This window comes from Mustelus asterias, chromosome 16 (genome assembly GCF_964213995.1).
Source record: "Mustelus asterias chromosome 16, sMusAst1.hap1.1, whole genome shotgun sequence".
NCBI classification, from domain to species: Eukaryota; Metazoa; Chordata; class Chondrichthyes; order Carcharhiniformes; family Triakidae; genus Mustelus; species Mustelus asterias.
Genome location: NC_135816.1, coordinates 40,164,259 through 40,184,280, shown reverse-complemented (window position 1 = coordinate 40,184,280; position 20,022 = coordinate 40,164,259). Strand labels below are relative to the sequence as shown.

Genomic DNA, 20,022 nt, shown 5'->3' with positions numbered 1-20,022 from the left:
TCCCAACGCCGGATTTCCAGCGCTGTCAGCTCCGTGCCGGAAATAGGTGTGGAGCCAATTATATGTATAGCTTCTAATTTTCATCTAAATTGAATGTAATTAGCGGGCCTGGGGAACTGGCGGCCCTACCCCGCTGGAGTGAATGGGGGGGGGGCAATTGGGGCCACCCAGAGGGTCAGGGGCTGGGGCAGTGTGGGGATTGCGGAACTGGCCAGTGATCAGGAGGCGGGCAGACTGGGACCACTGCGCACATGCGATTTCGGCACTGACAGATCGGCGCATGTGCAGTGGCCCGCTCAGCACTATGCTGCTGTCCTGTTCCGCGGGGATAGGCCTGCCCCTAGATTTTTCAGCGGGCTTCATGCTAGCGCACTCTGCAGTGTGTGGGAGATTCATTTTTAAACTCCCACTGAAAAAAAACCAGATTTGCTCCAGTTTGCATACGAATTTGACACTCAGAATTGTTTTGGGAGAATTGTCCCATGAGCCAACTTCAATAGCTGGCAAAACTGTATTGGAAAAATCGGCTGCTGATAACTTTCCATGAATATAAAAAACAAACTAATATGATTAATGTACATTGTTATGATCTTTGACCAGAAGCCCCAAGATGGTGGCAAGATCTGATTATGGCTCAAAAATGTTTTGTTTAAAGTAGACAACGGTTGAGGTTGAAGACATTTTCTCAGTGAACAAAGTTCTGAGTTTTGAACAAATAAAAATAAATGTTATTGTACAAGGTCAAAGATTAAACTATTTACAATATCTATTTTATACGTATCCTGAATGATGGAGTATGAGGTGCATGCAAATTAACAAGTCAACTTGCGGTTGAATACACCATGCTACATAATGAATGGTAAATGTGACCAAATCAGATTCCATGGATTTCTCAACCCACCCAGATGTCACTGGGTCAACCAACCTCACTGAAACTCTGCCTCCCTCACGAAGGTTTCCAATCTTCATCTTCGAAGATCTTGCCTTGGAATTCTTTCCAAGTCACTCCAATTCGGACAGCATCAACGACGGTCCACCTTGCAAGGTTCCAATCTCATCTTCTGAGATTCTGTTCCCCTCAGTTCCTATATATGCACTAAAACTAAATTCTAGTCACAACTTCAAATCTTGGGCTGTGCCGAGCAGAATGTTACGGCTCCAAAAGCCTACTTTTGTTCCAACTGCCCACAGCAGAGTTGCCAACTTTCGGCTGCCTTTTTGGATCTTTTAGAGCTTCTCCTAAGCCCCCTCTGCCATTACCAGGCTACTCTTAAGCCTTTTTTTTGTGTAAAATCTGCTCCTGTAGCCCTTTGTCTAATTTGGAGCCTGTTTCTGTCCCTGATCCTTAATTGGGGCTTCCTTTTGCGACAGCTCTATATTTCCTCTCCAGTTGTTGGGACTTCGCCCTCCTGCCTGGGACACTTGCCAGCTATGGTGTTATGGTCCCAGTCACCTGAGATTTCATGCCTTCCTTTTTCCTCTTCATGCGCAAGTGCGCTAGGCCCGAAGTACTTGCCAATTGCAGAACTGCGCACGTGCAGCCCACTCCTGGCCTGCTCATATGCAGAAAGTCCGAGGTCCATCAGGAGTTGCAGCTCCCAACCTCCGAGCTCAAAGATAAATACAGTTTTCATAACCATACATAAAATGCTCAGCAGATCATGGAGCATTTTAATGGTACTTGCTGAATGCACCCTCGTATCACAGTAGCTGGCCTCTTACCTCCCCTCTGCTCCCACCAAAGGTAAGTGCAAGATTCACTGCCAAAGCTGATGTGCTCATCATTGCAAAAAAAGGCAGTGTATTCGGGAGCTTTGTGGGCCGGCTCCTTGTCAACTACTTGTGAAAGATGAACGTTAACTGCCATTAGTTTATACTAAGTGGGTGGTTCCCTTTTGCTGAATAGAGTATCTTGCACATCCCCAAGGCTCTGCAATCTTCAGTTTCATAACTACTGCTCTAAATGTTCTGATTAATTGAAAATGTTTTCGTTGCCACTGAACCCAATTCGATTGTTTTTTTTTTTGTTGCCACAGATGAAATTTTTCTTATAAATTTCTTGGCTTGAATTTCAGGTTGGGGTGATTGACTTCTCGTTGTATCTTAAAGATGGAGTTCAGTATAGTTCTGACAGCAAACAGTGAGTAGTCAAAACCACTTGTGCATAAACTGCCAAAAGTTTCAAAGATTAACAGTGATAAAATTGCTCCTCGAACAGGTTTCTTATCCATTTTCTTCTGTACGAAATGAAAAATAGGAGAAGCTTGATGTTTCCCTGAAAACAGGATTGCAAGAATTTAACTCTGGGAGATGCCTTTATTCTGAATCTGAACTTGAGTCGGCTTGCTTTTGAGGAGTAGAGGTCTTTATAGCCTCTTCGCATCCTCCTTATGGCTCACTTTCCCAAATAACTCTATTGTCAGCAAAATTGGAGATGCTTCACTCATCTCATCCACATTATTGACACAGATAGTAAATGGCTGAGGTGTTAGCACTAATCCTTGTGTTACCTTAAAGAAGGAAAGTGAAGTAGAGGGTTGGTGAGGTTTTGGGGAGTGGATTCCAGAGCTTGGACCAATAATTAAAATTGAGGATGCTCCAGAGTTCAGAATGCGAGGGGGCTGAATGAGATTAGCGATAGGGGAGGGCTAAAGCTGTGTAGGAATTTGAAAACTGGAATCTGAATTTCAAAATTGAGGTATGGCTTAAGGTTGCAGCTTAATGAGTGGTTTATTTTTAGTTTCCATTAACCCAATCCTCAGTCCATTGTTAATAAAGTGACCCAATTCCTTGAGCTGCTATTTTGTGTAATGACCTCTAGTGTGGCAACTTATCAAATGCTTTATGAAAAATCCAAATGCACTTATTCCTCCTGTTACCTTACAATCTCTGAACAGATTTGTCAGAGGATTTCCCTTTCATAAATCTGTGTTGACTCTACCTAATCATATTGGCTGGATTTTGCAGTTGTAATGATGGTGGAATTGGGTACAAGATTGGAATCTTCCCAAAAATGCAGAGTTGGTTCAGGCATGAAAGCTAATGTGAAGCTTGCAGGCTGTACAGTCAGCTTTCCTCGATGTATTGAACAGCAGATAGGGGACGCGAGTTTACACAGAGAGCTAGAGGGGTGGGGCCTAAGAAATCAGGAAGAGGGCACCCTGATCTCCAATTTAATTAAAGGGCATTTTAAATACAAACTAACTCTTTTTTTGTGTTGGATGCTGAGGACAATGAATTTGATGGTTTCTAAACATTATATTTGTGATTCAAACTATCCTTGTAGAATAAAATGTGACATTTAATACCAAAATTTTTCACATTTTAAAATGGTGAACATCTACACCAATACCCGATCTACAGTATAAATTGATTCCTCAAATGTTTGTTATTGATTGCTTCTCCATCCTCGTATCTCTTAATCCAGTTTCTCAGTCTACTTTGGCCGACTTGGGGTGCTCAGACCTATGTTGTTTGCATTGTTTATATTAAAGACTCTATTTTTAGACTTGATTGAATCTCTTCCCAAGAAGCTCCTTCAATTAGAAAGGTATATCGGGGAACATAACATGAATAGCTCACAAGGAAAATTTAAGAGCTGAATTGGCTGCGTTTGGCTTGGTTTGGAGATGTTCAAAAATCTATGATCTATTGTTGACTTGTTTCTTGACCGGCAGGGATATGGAACTCACTAAAATCCTGGACCAGAAACATTATGTGGAAGAGCTCAACAGACACTTAAGGTGAACCACCAAAAATCTTTATTTGTACATGTGCTGTATAGGGTCTTAAAAACTATTTTGTGTTAAATGTCATAAGTATACACTTGTATTTTTTTGGCTATATGTTTAAAAGGATAAAAATTTGAATATTATCTGCGTTGTTCTTAATGTCTTATTACAGTGCACTAACGAAACTTGTTAGTGACTATTCATGTGTATTGTCACCTCTTGACTTAATCTGAGTATGTTCATGACTTGTATTAACATTTGATTGAATCTCTTTCTTGTTTAACAGTGGTACAGTTTCAGATCTGCAGTCAAAACTGGATTCATTAGAAAAAACTAACTCAAAAATAATTGAAGAGGTGAATAGTAATTATCAGATCTTTAACTGGTGTTTTTCTTGGCATTCCACTTGAGACTGCAATCTGATTCTGTGCTTATTTTGATATTCTTGCAGCTTGCTGCAGCAAATGACCGAATTCAGTCACTTCAAGAGGAGCAGAATCAGCTAAAGCAAGAAAACTCATCGATCCTTGAAACAAGTGAACGTCGACAGGAGGTTGGTCAAAAGAGCTAATGTGATATTCTGCAAAGCACAAAACTGGCTTCCACTGTCCCTTTATCTGCTGTAAAAGGGATATATGTGGTAATTAAAATTACAATTTTTTTCTTGTAAAACTAAATTAGTATTCATTTGGAGGAAAATCTGAATTGAAAACAGAGAATTTGGCAGAATCCATGTGACTCTTCGACAGAACCCTTCTAAGTAAGAGAGAAGTAGAGTTAGCTTTTGGGTCAATGACCTTTTCTGAGTATGAATACAGAATTGCCTCAGTATTGGGAATGAGGGTACTGGTGCAAGGATGGTTTCGGATTAGGAAGTGGTTTGCATTGGTGGTCCTCAAGGCACTTTGTTGGAATCTTTGGTTCATTACTCTGCAATTTTGATGAATGACCTAGACTCTAGTGTAGGGAACTGCGTTATAATGTTTGCAGAGGATCCAAAACATAGTAAAGTAATAGATTGATTTGGTTTATTATTGTCACATGTATTAATATACTGTGAAAAGTATTGTTTCTCGAGTGCGATACAGACAAAGCATACCGTACCTAGGGAAGAAAAGGAGAGAGTGCAGAATGTAGTGTTATAGTCATAGCTAGGGTGTAGAGAAAAAGCAACTTAATGTGAGGTAGGCCCATTCACAAGTCTAATGGCAGCAGGGAAAAAGCTGTTCTTGAGTCTATTGGTTCGTGTCCTCAGACTTTTGTATCTTTTTCCCAATGGAAGAAGGTGGAAGAGAGTATGTCTGGGGTGTGTGGGGTCTTTAATTATGCTGGTTGCTTTCCGAAGCTGCGGGAGGTGTAGACAGTGTTGATGTGTAGGGGCAGGCCATAGCCGATTTCGTGATTTTTTTTTTTTTGGCAAAGACGACAGTGGAGTGAGAGATTTTTTGGGCAGGAGACAGCGGAAGGACAACAGGTCCTGAAAACAGCAGAGTATCTACACTTCTGAGGCAGCGGAAGTGTAGACAGTGTCAATGGATGGGAGGCTGGTTTGAGTGATGGACTGGACTTCGTTCACGATTCTTTGTAGTTTATTGCGATCTTGTTCAGAACAGGAACCACACCAAGCTGATACAACTGGAAAGAATGCTTTCTATGATGCATCTGCAGAATTTGGTGAGAGTTATAGCTGACATGCCAAATTTCCTTAATCTTCTGAGAAAGTAGAGGCGTTGGTGGGCTTTCTTATCTATAGCATACACATGGAGCATACTAGGACAGGTTGGTGATCTGAACACCTAAAAACGTGAAGCCCTCGACCATTTCTACTTCGTCCCCATTAATATGGACAAGGGCATGTCCTCCACTATGCTTCCTGAAGTCGATGACTATCTCCTCTGTTTTGTTGACATTTGAGGGAGAGATTGTTGTTGTTTCACCATTTCACCAGATTCTCTATCTCTTCACGGTGGCACAGTGGTTAGCACTGCTGCCTCACAGTGCCAGGGACACGGGTTCAATTTCGACTTGGGGCACTGTCTCTGGGTAGTCTGCACGTTCTCCTTGTGTCTGCGTGGGTTTCCTCTGGATGCTCTGGTTTCCTCCCACAGTCCAAAAGATGTACTGGCTAGGTGTACTGGCCATGCTAAATTCTCCTTCAGTGTAACCAAACAGGCGCCGGAGTGTGGCGACTAGCGGATTTTCACAGTAACTTCATTGCGGTGTTACTGTAAGCCTACTTGTGACTAATAAATAAACTTTAAACTTTACTGTGTTTTGTCATTGTTTGAGATCCGACTCACAATGGTATCTCCTTCGCTTTGTTGACTTTGAGGGAGAGATTATTGTCGTAGCACCAGTTCACCAGATTCTCTATCTCATTCCTGTACTCTGTCTCGTCATTGTTTGAGATCCGACCCACTATGGTGGTGTCATCAGCAAACTTGAAAATTAAGTTGGAGAGGAATTTGGCCATACAGCCAGAGGTGTATAAGGAGTATAGTAAGGGGCTGAGAACACAGCCTTGCAGAGCACTGGTGTTGAGGATAATCGTGGAGGAGGTGTTGTTGCCTATCCTTACTGCAGTCCCTAGGTTAGGAAGTCTAGGATCCAGTCGCAGAGGGAGGAGTCGAGCCCCAGGCCATGGAGTTTGGAGATGAGTCTCGTGGGAATAATGGTGTTAAAGGCTGAGCTGTAGTCTATGAATAGGAGTCTGATATAGATGTCTTTGTTACCTAGGTGTTCCAGGGTTGAGTGTAGGGCCAGGGAGATGGTGTCTGCTGTGGACTGGTTGCGGCGATAGGCAAACTATAGTGGTTCCAGGCAGTCTGGGAAGCAGGAATTGATTTGTGCCATGACTAACCTTTCAAAGCACTTCATAATGATGGATGTCAGAGCCACCGGACGTTAGTCATTAATGCACGCTGCCTGGCTTTTCTTTGGTATCAGGATGATGGTCGTCGTCTTGAAGCAGGTAGAGACCTCAGATTGGTATAAAGAGAGGTTGAAGATGTCTGCGAATACCCCCGCCAGCTGGTCTGCACAGGGCCTGAGTGCTCGTCCAGGTACCCCAGTTGGGCCAATTGCTTTCCGTGGGTTGACTTTTGAGAAGGCTGCTCTGACATCGGCAATGGTGACCTCGGATACCGGTTCATCCGAGGCTTCCGGGATGGAGAGCGTGGTCTTGCTGACCTCTTGCTCAAAACAGGCATAGAATGCATTGAGCTCATCAGGGAGCCGGCGATTTTGCCTGCCTTCATCTTGTAGCCTATTATGTCTTGCAGACCTTGCCATAGTTGACGGGAGTCCATGTGGCTAGCCTGGGATTATAGCTTGGTCCGGTTCTGTCTTTTTCACTGTCTTTGATGGATCTCCGTAGCTCATGGGATTCTCCCATCCTGCTGTGCTGATTTTTTTTAGTGCAGTGGGCTGGGAGAATTGCACGTGGGGTGGTCCGCGGGCTTCCTCTGAGCGTTTGTACCCTGCTAGCGTCTCCCAGTGCCTGATTTCTGGCGCAGTCCGCTCCGCACCAGAAATCGGCGGGGCTGATATCATTCAATATAATTTAAATACTATTAGCGGGCCTGGGACCGCATTCTCCAGTCCCGTTAGCCTCTCCCATCCCACCAGAGTGTTTCACTTCAGTGGGGTTTAGAGTTGCTCCCCGCTGGAGTGAGGTGGGAGCCAATCAGGGTTCCAGTGGGATCTGGCGGCGGGGGTTGGTGCTCCCTGAGCATGGGCACCCTTGCAGTGGCAGCCTGTGCCCCGCCAAAGGGCAAAGTGCCCATGCCCAGGGGGCACCTTGGCACTTCACCAGGCATGGGGCAGTGTCAAGGGGGTGGGGCCTCGGGCAATTGGTGGGGGTGGGGGGGTCCCGCTGCCACTCTGCCATTGGGATCGATGGGTGCAGGAGGGAGACCAGTGACCGGGGCTGAGGGGAGGGTCTGTCTGCGGTGCTGTCTGCACCCCGTTTTGGGGGGGGGGGGGGGGGGGGGTGGAGATGGCAAACTAGTCTCATAGAATCCCTACAGTACAGAAGGAGGCCTTTAAGCCCATCGAGTCTGCATCGACCCTTTACCTAGGCTTCCACCCCTGCCCTGTCCTGTAACCCCATGCATTGATCATGGCCAATCAAACAAACCTGCACATCTTTGGACTGTGGATGGAAGCCGGAGCACCGGAGGAAATCCACCCAAACACGGGGAGAAAGTGCAAACTCCATACAGGCAGTCACCAAAATCAGAATCAAACCCGGGTCCCTACTGCTAAGGCAGCAGTGCTAACCACTGTGCCACCATACTGCCAAGCTTTAATTCATTAATTTAAAATGGTTTTAATTTGCCAATCCAGATACAGTGTTCCTGATGTCCAGTGTTAACTCATTAATGGCATTAACTGTGAAAATACATTAGATTTTATATAACCGATGTTAATGTATGCTTTGAATGTACCCGCTTGAAACTTTTTGGGCATGTTCAAACTTTCATAATTTCCAATGGGACAGCAAGTGCAGGAGAACCAGTGTAATGGCTCCTCAGCAAATATCTAACTTCCAACAATGCTGTTACTGTTTGAAACTATCTGGTTGTGGAGTTTCAGTGGAATCTGTCCAGCTCTTGTTTATTTCTGTCCATTATATTACATTACATAAGTACATAGACCTGTTTTCCATTCATGAACCCTTTTAGAATAGCGCCTGGAGTTAGAGTTTCATATCTTTGACGGAACTCCTGTTTTAAGCAAAACCAGCTTACCTTCTGTGCTGTAAATTCCTTTAAAAAAAGTAACGCTTCAATGCCTTCAGGTTTCTACTGAGTGTATGTGGCAAATGCATTTTCTTCAAACTAACATGTTGTTTTCATCAAAGAACTATAATTTCTATTGACTTGACACATTTGCAATGCACTTATTCATAATGACTGTCATTAGATTTTAGTTTGGGTGGTGGCCTGAGCACCACAATTGGTCTTGACAGCCCTGGGCGAAAAGGAGGAAAAATCATATGATTGCCTAATGACATCTGTGAAGTGTGAGCGGTTCGAGTTGATGCTGTCGTGAAGGCAGGAATGGGCTCTGTTATGATGGAATAGGCTGCTGATAATTTCATAGCATTGCTACTTAAGACAAGCACTGGATGCCTGATTTCTGTTGAACCATAATCTAGTATGAATTACCATGTTCGGAAGTACAAGGGAGATATTTAGGAAATACTTTCAAGGAAGAAGCATTTAGCTTTTTAAACAAGTGTTAATCTTGCAAAACCATCCTGATCAGAAGATCCAAGATTCATTTCCCATTCTGAGTTTGCTTATTCATCAAAGTCAGCAACTGGGGAACTTCCCTCTTTTCTGCTGAGTAAATGCATTACTAACCCATGCTGACCAGAAGATCCATTCCTTTCCCACTCTGTTAGCTGATTTCATCTAAGGTGCCAATTGGGGAACTATTAATGTTGTTTGCTCCTGGCTGAGGGAGTATGAAAAATTAGGCAAAGTTTTTGCTTTGAATTGCCTCTTGCTGCAAAGTGAACATAATGTATTTAAAGTGAAGAAAAGACTCAACTTCCTTGCTTATATTTGCTAGCTCAATTTTTAAGAAGTTACCCACCGGTAAGTGAAGTACTGGAAGCTTGCCTGCTCCTGGTGAATGATTGTCCAGGTCATTAACTGCTGTGCATTTTTCTTGTTTTCTGGCATAATGTATTTTCATTGGCCCTTCTCAAGGATACTACAGCATAGAAAGAGATGATCCAGCCTAGTGTGTCTGCCCTAGATCTTTGAAACCAGCCAATTGGTTCCATACCATGCTCTTTCCTCATAACCCTGAAATTTCCTTCCTTTCTAATATATCATGGTATATATACTATATGTCTCCAAGTTCCTTTTAAATGTTACTGTTGAATCTACTCTTTCATGTCCTGCTGTCTAGATCATCAGTATTTGCTGGGTTAAAGAAAGTTCTCCTTCTCAGTGCTAATTCTTGACCCCTCCTGCCAGTGGAAATACTTTCTCATTGTTTACTCTTATCAAAAACCTTCATGGTTTTGAACACCTTTATTCAAATCGTCTCAACCTTCTCTGTTCCAAGGAGAACAATTTCAGCTTCTCTAACCTGTTCATATTTCTGAAGTCTTTATTTCCTGTCATAATTTACGTAAATTTCTGCAATCTCTTCAAGGCCTGACATCCTTCCTAAAGTGCAGTGCAAAGCCTTACTCTAGATACAAAATCTGATGTGTATTTTTTTACGAACAGCCTTGTCAACTTAATAGTTATCAACAGAAGCTGCCACCTTCAAAGAATTGTCTGAACCGTACAAAAATTTCAGCCCGTGAAAATGCATAGCCCTACCAACAACCAACCAGTCAATGCATTAGCTGTATAGATTTTTCTCTTCATCAGTTAATGTCTGATCTAGCTGTAACCATGAGCAGCTAATGGTGCAGTAAGCACTTTTTTTGTGAATGTCAGGACGACTGCCTGAATTCAGATACCCCAACTAAAATTTACCATAGTTAAATTGCTTGCCAATATGCTGTCTTGGCTCACAGTAAAGATGTCATCTCTTTGCAAAGTAAAGGGTGGACAGCTCGGAAAAAAATATAATTTCAATGAGAAGGTGTTTCAGGATTCCTATCCAGCCCTTTTAGCCTAGTTTCTAATTTCTGGCATCAACATAGCGGCTGCCTAATAACATGTAAATCAGGTTGATGCATTTCAGAAGAAGAAAGAGGAAAAGAAGAGTGGAGTAAACATCAGCAACTGTCAAAGTATATGTCCTCACCTGTTTGCATTCATGTAAACCGTTGCTTTAATTAAAACAATTTTGAGTGGGTCATGGGTTCCCATAGCATTTGGGGGGGGGGTGGCGGCAGGGCAATGGAGGAGGAGGTCCTGTTACTTTCACTACCCAGCCAGCAGCTTTCCATCGCAAGCCTCCCAGCTTCTCTGAGTGGCAGTGACTGACCCAGCTGAACCTCTGGGTCAGACACCCTGTCCTACGCTCCGGGATCTTGGCCCTCACTCTTTTCCCTTGGCCTCTGGTGATGGTAGTTGATGCAGCTTCAAAACTTGCGGCCAAGAGTGGAAATGCAGTAAAAGTGAAAAAATGACACAAAACTGGCCCCAAGAAACAAATTCAGTTGAAGCAAAATGACATTGAATAGGTGACTTAAAACGGAAACTTGCAGTAAAGTTACTCGAGTAACTTATGCTTTTGTGCACCATAACTACTTAATATGGAAGTTGCAACCTTTTTTCATCGCTTTTTAAACTCTTTTTGACATTTTTATCAGGTGAGCAGACAAGACTCTGAAGTAGAGCTGGAAACATACAAACAAACTCGTCAAGGTCTAGACGAAATGTACAATGAAGTCTGGAAACAGCTGAAAGAAGAGAGAAAAATTCGAATGGTAAATGTTTGTGAAGGATAATTGTGCTTTGGTTTTGAAACGCAGCAGCTAATAAAAAGATTGGTTATTAATTTTGTAAAACTTCTGAATATTGAAGACATTTTTAATTTGTGTAATTTCAGTACTGGCCTTAAAAAAATAACCTTGAAAATTATCTAACCTTTGAACATTTCTTTAGATATGATCATTTTTGATTCTGTCTGTGCAGGAATTCCGATCTGTAATAGCCTCTGAAGAAAAAATAATTTTAGTGTGGCCAAACTCTCACTTAGCTTCAAACCTATATCCCCACCTATTTGCATTTTTTTTGTTCAGTTTAAATGGTTGAAGAGATGTGCATAATTTCTATTCAGGAACTGGAGAAAGAACTGGAATTGCAGATGAGCTTGAAGCAAGAAATGGAAATAGCCATGAAGCTACTGGAGAAGGATACACATGAGAAGCAAGATACACTAGTAGCTCTTCGACAACAGTTAGAAGAAGTCAAAGCCATCAATTTGCAGATGTTTCATAAAGCTAAGGTAAAGCATTAAGGAAGATGCGACATTTCTGACATTCCTTACTGAACAAGTAATGATCAAGGCTGTACATTGTGGAAGTGCTATGTCGTGTGTGGAGACATGATACACGGGACAGACTTTGGTTACAACAAATGGAGCTTTATTTGTGGTCTGTGACCTCTTTCATGGCTGCTGCTTCTCTGTTTCCAGTGCTAGGTCTGTTACATCATTTCTGATACAGTCTTAATACAAAGTAGCTCCAGTGAGTCAATAGGGATGAACCCAAATACATAACATTCCCCCCCCCCCCATGTCTCTTCCAGATAATGTCATCTCTGTTCTGAACAGTATAAGAGACAGGTCCGGTCTGTGCAAGGATGGTGGCAAGAACCCATTTCTCCCCTGTGGACTAGTTCCGAGTCAAAACTCCTTGTACTTGATGGAAAGCTTTGTTTCGCCTTGCCTTCCTGCCGTTCCACTTGTGTTTGTTGTTGCTGCCTCACAATCTCCTTAGATTCTGGAGGTTTCAGGAAATTGAATGCGAAACACAGCTGCCTTTTCATCATGAGTAAAGCAGGAGCAATCTTGTTGTGGAATGTGTGGTATTCCGGTAGACCAGTAGGAGTTTGTGTTTGTGAACCTTGTTCCTTGGTTGTTTTCAAAGTGTGTTTCAGGGTTTGGATGAAACTTTCTACTAGTCCATTAGTAGCAGGGTGATACAGTGTGGATTTAATGTGTTGGAGGAAGTTCTTAATTCTTGTGAGACAAATTGAAGTCTGTTATCACTTACCAGCTGTTTGGAAAATCCAAAGTGACTAAATACTTCTCCCAGCTTTTCAGTGGTCTTCTCATATGAGGATGTCATCATAGCAACCTCTGGCCATTTGGTGCAAGCATCAAACTTTACTAAGAGCATGTATCCTTCGAAAGGTCCTGCAAAATCTGCATGCTGATGTTGCCGAGCCTCTTCAGGCCATTCTCATGGCTGCAGCATTGCTAAGGGCATCTGGTTTCTTACTTTTGCACAAGAAGGACATCTTCTCGCTTTTTGCTCAACTTCCGCATCCAGTCCAGACCACCAGAATTCCTTCATGCGTACAACTCCACAACAGCCTTCATGTAGTTTCTCTAATACCTCAATTGTGGTGGAATGATCACTCAGCCTCCATAGAAGATATCCTAACTGTATTTGATGTCTTGGAGTAGCAGGGTTTCAGGTTAGTTGTTAGTTCCGAAGTCTTGCCTCATAAAACCAGATCCATCACTTTTGAGCGCACAGGATCAGAGTGTATTTTCTCACTTGCCTAGAAGTGACAGGTGCGTTGTCTACTTGTTCAAATTAAAAGATATTCCCCTTCGAGTACTCTGTCACCACCAGGCAGTTCGTCAATCTTGAAAGTCCGTTCATGTTACAATGTAGATTTGACTGGGCATTTATTGTGTAAGTATGTGCAGACAAAAGCAAAGCCAATCTTTGCATTCTACTTGCTGCAAGTGATGGAATTCCTGTGTGTGGTGCAAGATTGGTAGTGAATGGCTGATGGTCTGTCAACAATGTCAACTCTCTCCTGTACTTGCAGGTTTTCATTTACTCGTGTGCACGTAGCACGTTGGTCACCGTAGCACATGTGAAAGTTTTATTTTCACTTTTCCTCTGTTAATACCTTCTTTCCGGGTGGCTAGCAAGTACTTGCCCTAATCCTCGTCGCCAGTTTTTGTTGTGCCTTGGAGACTTGATACCCGGGACAGACTTTGATTTAAAAATGGACGGAACTTTATTTGTCTGTAATCTCTTCTAGTTAATCATATTACCACGTGTATCTTATTTACAAGCAGAACAATGATGGGATTTAACAGTAGTATATAACCATAAAAATATTATGTATTTTGCAATCCTGCCGCTCAAACTATTTTGAATTAATGACATCTCTTCATTGACACCAACGGTGGAAATGGCCTATTGAAATACATTATTCCTATTGAAACACTTTTTAAAAAAATCTTTAATATCTCTTGGAATTTTATGTGAATGGAAATAATTTTGGCATCCCAAATCTCTGCTTTTAACAATTGTTTTTTTTAATCCCTAGTGAACCTACATGCTGCATGTTATGTTTGGCTTTAATACCTATTCAATAATTGGATAACAAAAACTGCTCATAGTACTAGAAACTGGTGTAACTCCATATTTAAAAGATGCCGAACAAAGTTCGTGTGATTATAGATGTAAAATGTTGCAGATGTGATCTATCCTAGTATTTGTTCTGTTGTGATGAATTGTCATTTAGAACTCCGAAGGCTCAACACAGCAAAAGACTGAGATGATAAACTCTTTGGAACAAAAGACTAATCAGATGATTGATGCCACAAAACAAATGGAGGAAAGGTACAGTAACAAAATCTAATTAAAATAAATTCCATTCACCTACTACATTGTATATTCAGAGCTAAAATTATTATTGTGATTCTCCATGTTAAATTTGTCTTTGCATAACTAAATAATATTTGTGCTTTCCTTTGCAAGGAGATGAATTAGTTAAGACTTATTGGCAGATTTGGTAATAAGTTGCCTGACTTCCAATCAAGGGGTAGCATCTTGTGGAATGTCTGTCTGGAAATGAAATTCTGTCAACAGTCAAAGAAATATCAAATATTTGGTAGAAAATGATACAAAGTGGAAAGTATCTTTTGAGGCACACTTACCTAAACTGCATTAAAACATGGTAAAATATGATTGTGTCTTTTTTTGTTACACAATCAGCTCTGGGGACAAGTCTGAGAACTTTCTGTTCTTTATGGTTCAGGACCAGATTGGGTGGTGCACTATTTTAATTTTAACAGCCTAGTTGAAAATCAAAAAATGATATTTCAATGGAATAGCTGTCTAGTAGACTTGATACAAGATCAAGAACTTCAAGCAGTGTGTTGGTAAACCACTGTGTCGAATCATTGAGTATGGATTGATTTTCTTTTGTCCACTCCCCTTCTGCCCCACTCTCCATATTGAATTCCTCATCCTGGATGTATTGCTGTACATTATGCAATTGAATAGTTCCACTAAAGGAGTACGGAACATGATGACTGTTGAGAGCACTAATGTTAGCCAAGCTAAAGCAGTATTGGTGGATGCCAGTTGATGTCAGAGTTCAAGTACTCGAAAGAAACAATGAAAGAGCCTTTTCAAAGTGTAAATGGTAAGGGTTCAGAGTAATTAGTATGAAATCTGAGTGCTGCATTGTTAAATCATTATTGCTATATTCCTAGTTTATGTCTGTACAACTCAATCTTTCTGATCTCTCTCAATTTTAATTCTTCGTCCATTGACACTGCTTTTTGTATAATCTTAGATTGCAACAGTCTGAACAAACTCGACATCTAGTGGAAGAGAAAAATCGCAAGATTGAACAGGAATTTGTCAGCAAGATTGAGAATCTCCAGCATCAGCTCAGTGAACTGGACAAACAACGGTAAGAAATCAGAACAGCGGTATATCTTCTTAAAGAGACATTGCACTAGTAACCAAATAATTTCCCTCAATACTGGCAACTAATGGGGTAATTTAGCTTCGATAGATCACCCCTTGGGGAAACACTGCAATGCAGAGGCAGTTTCTCAAAATTAATACCTCTGCTATGAAAAGTATTTTGAAATATGGATCCAGCAATTGCTATCCATAAGCTGTTTCAACTGAATTTCTATGCCATCGAATGGTGCATGCACATTTTTGGGATTTTTCATAGGATTTGGAAATGAGCTACGCTTAAGTACTTTGTTCTCAAATTGAAGTAATTTAGTGATTTTTAGAATCATGCCCACAAGCATATACTGGCCAGAGATTTATGCTGGGACACGAAGGTCAGAGGCACCCATTGAATTGAGACAGTTAATTGTAAAATAGAATCAACAAATTGATGAGTTAAGGTGATTGACACACAAAATGGGAGAGACGGCAAACAGTTTATCAAGACTTTTTGAATTAAATCATCAACTCTTACTTTAATGCTATGCTTTTGAGATGGACCCCGAGAGTCATGAATATGGCTCTGATGGGACTCCATGTGCACCGTGCAGGATCCTGTTGAACACTTTAGCAGTATTTAAGTTCATCATATTGAGGGCGGCGTCCAAGATGGCCAATGCTAGAAGATCACTTGTTATGCAGCCATGTTGAAAACCATCCTCGATCATAGATTAATTGGTATTGAGATTAAGTGACCAACAATGGTGTCCTTTTACAGGTCCTGACCATACCAGACACAGTAATATGGGTCCAGGATTTTTTTCTCTTGAATACTTTCTCCACTGCACCCTCCTCCCCGCAATTTTGATCTGGAAGCTTTTTTTTTTAAACTTCAGGATATGCAGCTAGTGCAGTCAAGTCCACAATTTATTTACATGGAATTTTTTGCAGGTGTATAGGAAAATACTATGATTGAAAGATTTTTGTATAGATCTAAATTTAGAAATGTGATTTAGTTCTAGCTAACCTGGTGACTTTATTTGAAATGATTTGCGTTCTGCATGATTGTGTTCAACATGGAGAAGCATTTAAATTTTGTGTTTTATAATATGAAAATTCTGTTTTTAGCTTTTTAGTTTTTGGCTGGGTGAGTTTAACTTTTTAGTTTTGCTCAAAAGATCTTTTTCTGTTATCGTGCTTTAAGTTATAAATGGAAATTGAGTACTGAATAGGGGTTGTTAGCAGCACTGGTGAGAAACTCAGCTGACCTCCCAGAGAGAAATTATTAATATTCATTACATTAAGAATTTGCCGTGCTGTGAGAAGTTATTCAAGAGGTGATAAGGCACATTTAGCTTCGATAGATCACCCCTTAGAGAAACACTGCAATGCAGAGGCAGTTTCTCAAAATTAATCCCTCTGCTATGAAAAGTATTTTGAAATATAGATCCAACAATTGCTATCCATAAGCCTTTTCAACTGAATTTCTATGCCATCGAATGAAGCATGCACATTTTTTGGATTTTTCATAGGATTTAGAAATGAGCTACATTTAAGTACATTGTTCTCAAATTGAAGTAATTTAGTGATTTTTAGAATTGTACCCACAAGCATATACTGCTGTCGTGGGGCGGGGCAGCGTTATTTGTTCTTGATCTTGGCTCATAATGCCTGAGGACAAATGGAAATCGGTCTCAGTTTGGGTTTCTTGCAAAGATCCACCATTTTTGTTTAGATATGCCTGGGTAAGCGACAGAAAGGAAGCACCTGTTCTATGAACACCTTGGGCTTTCTGACGGCCATTGGGAAGAAGTTGATTAGACCGTCACTCCGCTTATCCTCTGAGCCCCCATAAATTGTTCTTTCCAAAATTAAACTTCTTTAATGATTTCCAATAATCCTCCTCTCTCTCCCTCTCTTTTTTGAAATTTGCTAACTGAAAGATTGGAGAAATGCTTACAAAGTAATGTCTCAAAGACACAGAATTCAGTTCAGATCACAAGGGATGGCAGCCGGTGATTAGTGGTGTCCCTCAGGGGTAGGTGCTGGGACCACAACTTTTCACAATATACATTAATGATTTGGAAGAAGGAACTGAAGGCACTGTTGCTAAATTTGCAGATGATACAAAGATATGTAGAGGGACAGGTAGTATTGAGGAAGCAGGGGGGCTGCAGAAGGACTTGGACAGGTTAGGAGAGTGGGCAAAGAAGTGGCAGATGGAATACAATGTGGAAAAGTGTGAGGTTATGCAGTTTGGAAGGAGGAATGGATGCATAGACTATTTTCTAAATGGGAAAATGCTTAGGAAATCAGAAACACAAAAGGACCTGGGAGTCATTGTTCAAGGTTAATGTGCAGGTTCAATCGGCAGTTAGGAAGTCAAATGCAATGTTTGCATTCACGTCGAGAGGGCTAGAATACAAGAGCAAGGATGTACTTCTGGGGCTGCATAAAACTCTGGTCAGACCCCATTTGGACATTTGTGAGCAGTTTTGGGCCCTGTATCTAAGGAAGGATGTACTGGCCTTGGAAAGGGTCCAGAAGAGGTTCACGCATTAACGCATACAACACTTAATTTATTTGTCTATTTAAAATCAGATGGAATAATTTGACCTTTAGCTGGCGATAATAATACTTCAGCTATGAACTGCTAATGTGCATGAATTTACTTAAAGGGAACGTTAAATTCTAAAAAAGTAAAACTGTGCAAGTATCTACCTACCCTTTGTTACGTCATCCCCATTGTTTAATCATGCTTTTAAAGTTTTACACAACTTCACTTTACATGATTCATGCCAGAGTCTTGAAAGTCCTTCCAAATCATGTCCCAAATCAGCATTTAGACCAATAAATAAAAACCCTTTCCTGTGGAGCAAACACTGACAGTGGTCCTTCAGTTCAGCATTTTTCCAATGCATGGAATTCATATTTTGCTGGAAGAAATGGATGTTTGCAGATCTCCACAGAAGAACTGCTGTAAAGGTTTTTTGAAAAGTAAAACCTATTTATACTTTCTATAACCTTGTAAGCTAGTGGGTAGGATACAAATCAATCAAATGCTTCAAATTGTGAACTGCAGCAGTTGGGGAGGGGGAAATAAAGCCATGTTTAAAGGATTTTTATCTATACCTAACTTGTAATTTTTCATTAAGAATCAGTGAAATCATTTATAACTGTAGTTGGGAAATTTGATCTTAAAGCAATCACAAACTTACCATTCATCTATCTTAATGGATTTGGTCCTTGATAGTGTAATTATAAATTTTACATTTCCCCTGCTTAGAATTTCCAGCATAGAAGCCGGTCTTTCAGCCCAGCTAGCCACTGTGATGTTTTATGCTCCAAAAAAACCAGCTTCCACTCTTCTTCAGTGCATTGCAGTTGATCATTACCTTTTCTTGACTAAATAGCAATCAGGAGTGGGATTATTCCTTTGCCTCCAGTGCTCCCCTTCCCCTCAAAAAAAAGGAACATTGTCCATTAGACATTCAGATCTACCAAATCTTGAGGATCTAACGAAGTGTTAAGCTTTCTGAACCATTTGGACAGGTGTATTAAATATATACAAAGTGTAGTTATTAATGTAACATAACTATTCTCAGTTTTAATCATTCATTCAGTTATGAGCATAGCATCTCAAAGGATGTATTTATTGGCTTTGGCACGGGTGCAGCAGAGTGACCAGAGTAATGCCTGGGCTAAAAGCATTATATCAGAGAAGAGGTTGCATGGACATGGCATGTATTATCTTGAGTACAGAAGACCTAAGTGATATTCAAAATAATTAAAGGTTTTGATGGCATAGATGGAGATGAACTATTTCCTGCAGTGGGGAAGTTCAGAACAAAGTGGCGCAACTTCACAAATTTGAAGCTGGGTCATTCAAGAGGGAAGTCAATAAGCATACCTTCACATTAGAGTAATGGAAATGTGGAGCCCTTTCCCCTAACTTGGACCTCTCAAAAAGCAGATGAGGCAAATTTAATGGAAAATTTCAAAACTAGGGTTAATACATGTGTTGGATTTTACATTTTCTCTCCTTTGCATTCATTCTTTTCCCCCCTGCACCCTCACTCAACAATTTTAAAGGTTTTACTTTTTTTCATATCAATTTCCCCCCTTTATTGACTGGATGGATGTTCAGAGTTATGGAGAAACTTTCAAAGAGCGCTGGAGAAGGCAATTTGGTCCATCCAGTCTGTGCCGACTCTTTGAAAGAGCATTGTTACTTAATTTTACACCTGTTTTTTTTGTCCAAAATCCTGTTAAGTTCCTCAAGTACTTGTCCAACTCCCTGTTTTAATATTCTTTATGGCGTCATCTTGCATCACCTTTTTCAGACAGAATGTTCCAGGCCCTGATCATTTCCTTATCCTTATTTCCCTTCTAGATCATGTGCCAACAATTATAAATCTGTAACATCTGGTATTTGACCCACCTGCTAGAGGCAATTGTCTCCTCTATTTACCCCAGCAAAACCTCTCAACTTGAAAATTCTGTTAGGTCACCTCTCTGGAACCTTCTCTGTTCTAAAGTGAACAATTCTAACTTTTCCATCTTTGTCTCAACTGAACCCCTGATTTCTGATGACATCTGATCAACCTTTTCTGTACATATTCTAAAGCCTTTACATCTTTCCTTAAATGTGGTGACAGAATTATCCATAATATTCCAGCTGAGTCCTAACCAGTGATTTACCGTGATTTCTTTATTTTTATATTCTAAGCCTCTGCTTATAACCCCATGTAAACCGCGTGCTTTTCTAACCACCTCATCAACCTGCCCTGCTATTTTCAAGATTTGTGCACATGAACACTAAGGTATTGAATTCCACCTGCCATACTTCGGCCAATTTTCACGATCCTGAAGTCTACAACTATCACCTGAGCATTGAGTATTAAACCAATTTTGGCTTGGGTT

The 20,022-nt window shown here is 40.9% G+C and overlaps 1 protein-coding gene across 2 annotated transcripts in view; it reads left to right on the top strand.

The window, feature by feature from the left end:
* rufy1 (RUN and FYVE domain containing 1) overlaps positions 1 to 20,022 on the top strand; it is a 50,211-nt gene that overhangs the window by 16,382 nt on the left and 13,807 nt on the right. The window contains exons 6-13 of one of the 2 annotated variants that reach the window (XM_078231007.1): positions 2,076 to 2,140; positions 3,678 to 3,743; positions 4,018 to 4,087; positions 4,183 to 4,284; positions 11,023 to 11,139; positions 11,493 to 11,660; positions 13,928 to 14,025; positions 14,987 to 15,106. In XM_078231007.1, the coding sequence (XP_078087133.1) occupies positions 2,076 to 2,140; positions 3,678 to 3,743; positions 4,018 to 4,087; positions 4,183 to 4,284; positions 11,023 to 11,139; positions 11,493 to 11,660; positions 13,928 to 14,025; positions 14,987 to 15,106 (806 nt within the window). The remainder of the gene's footprint in view (positions 1 to 2,075; positions 2,141 to 3,677; positions 3,744 to 4,017; positions 4,088 to 4,182; positions 4,285 to 11,022; positions 11,140 to 11,492; positions 11,661 to 13,927; positions 14,026 to 14,986; positions 15,107 to 20,022) is intronic. The other variant, XM_078231008.1, reaches the window with a different exon arrangement.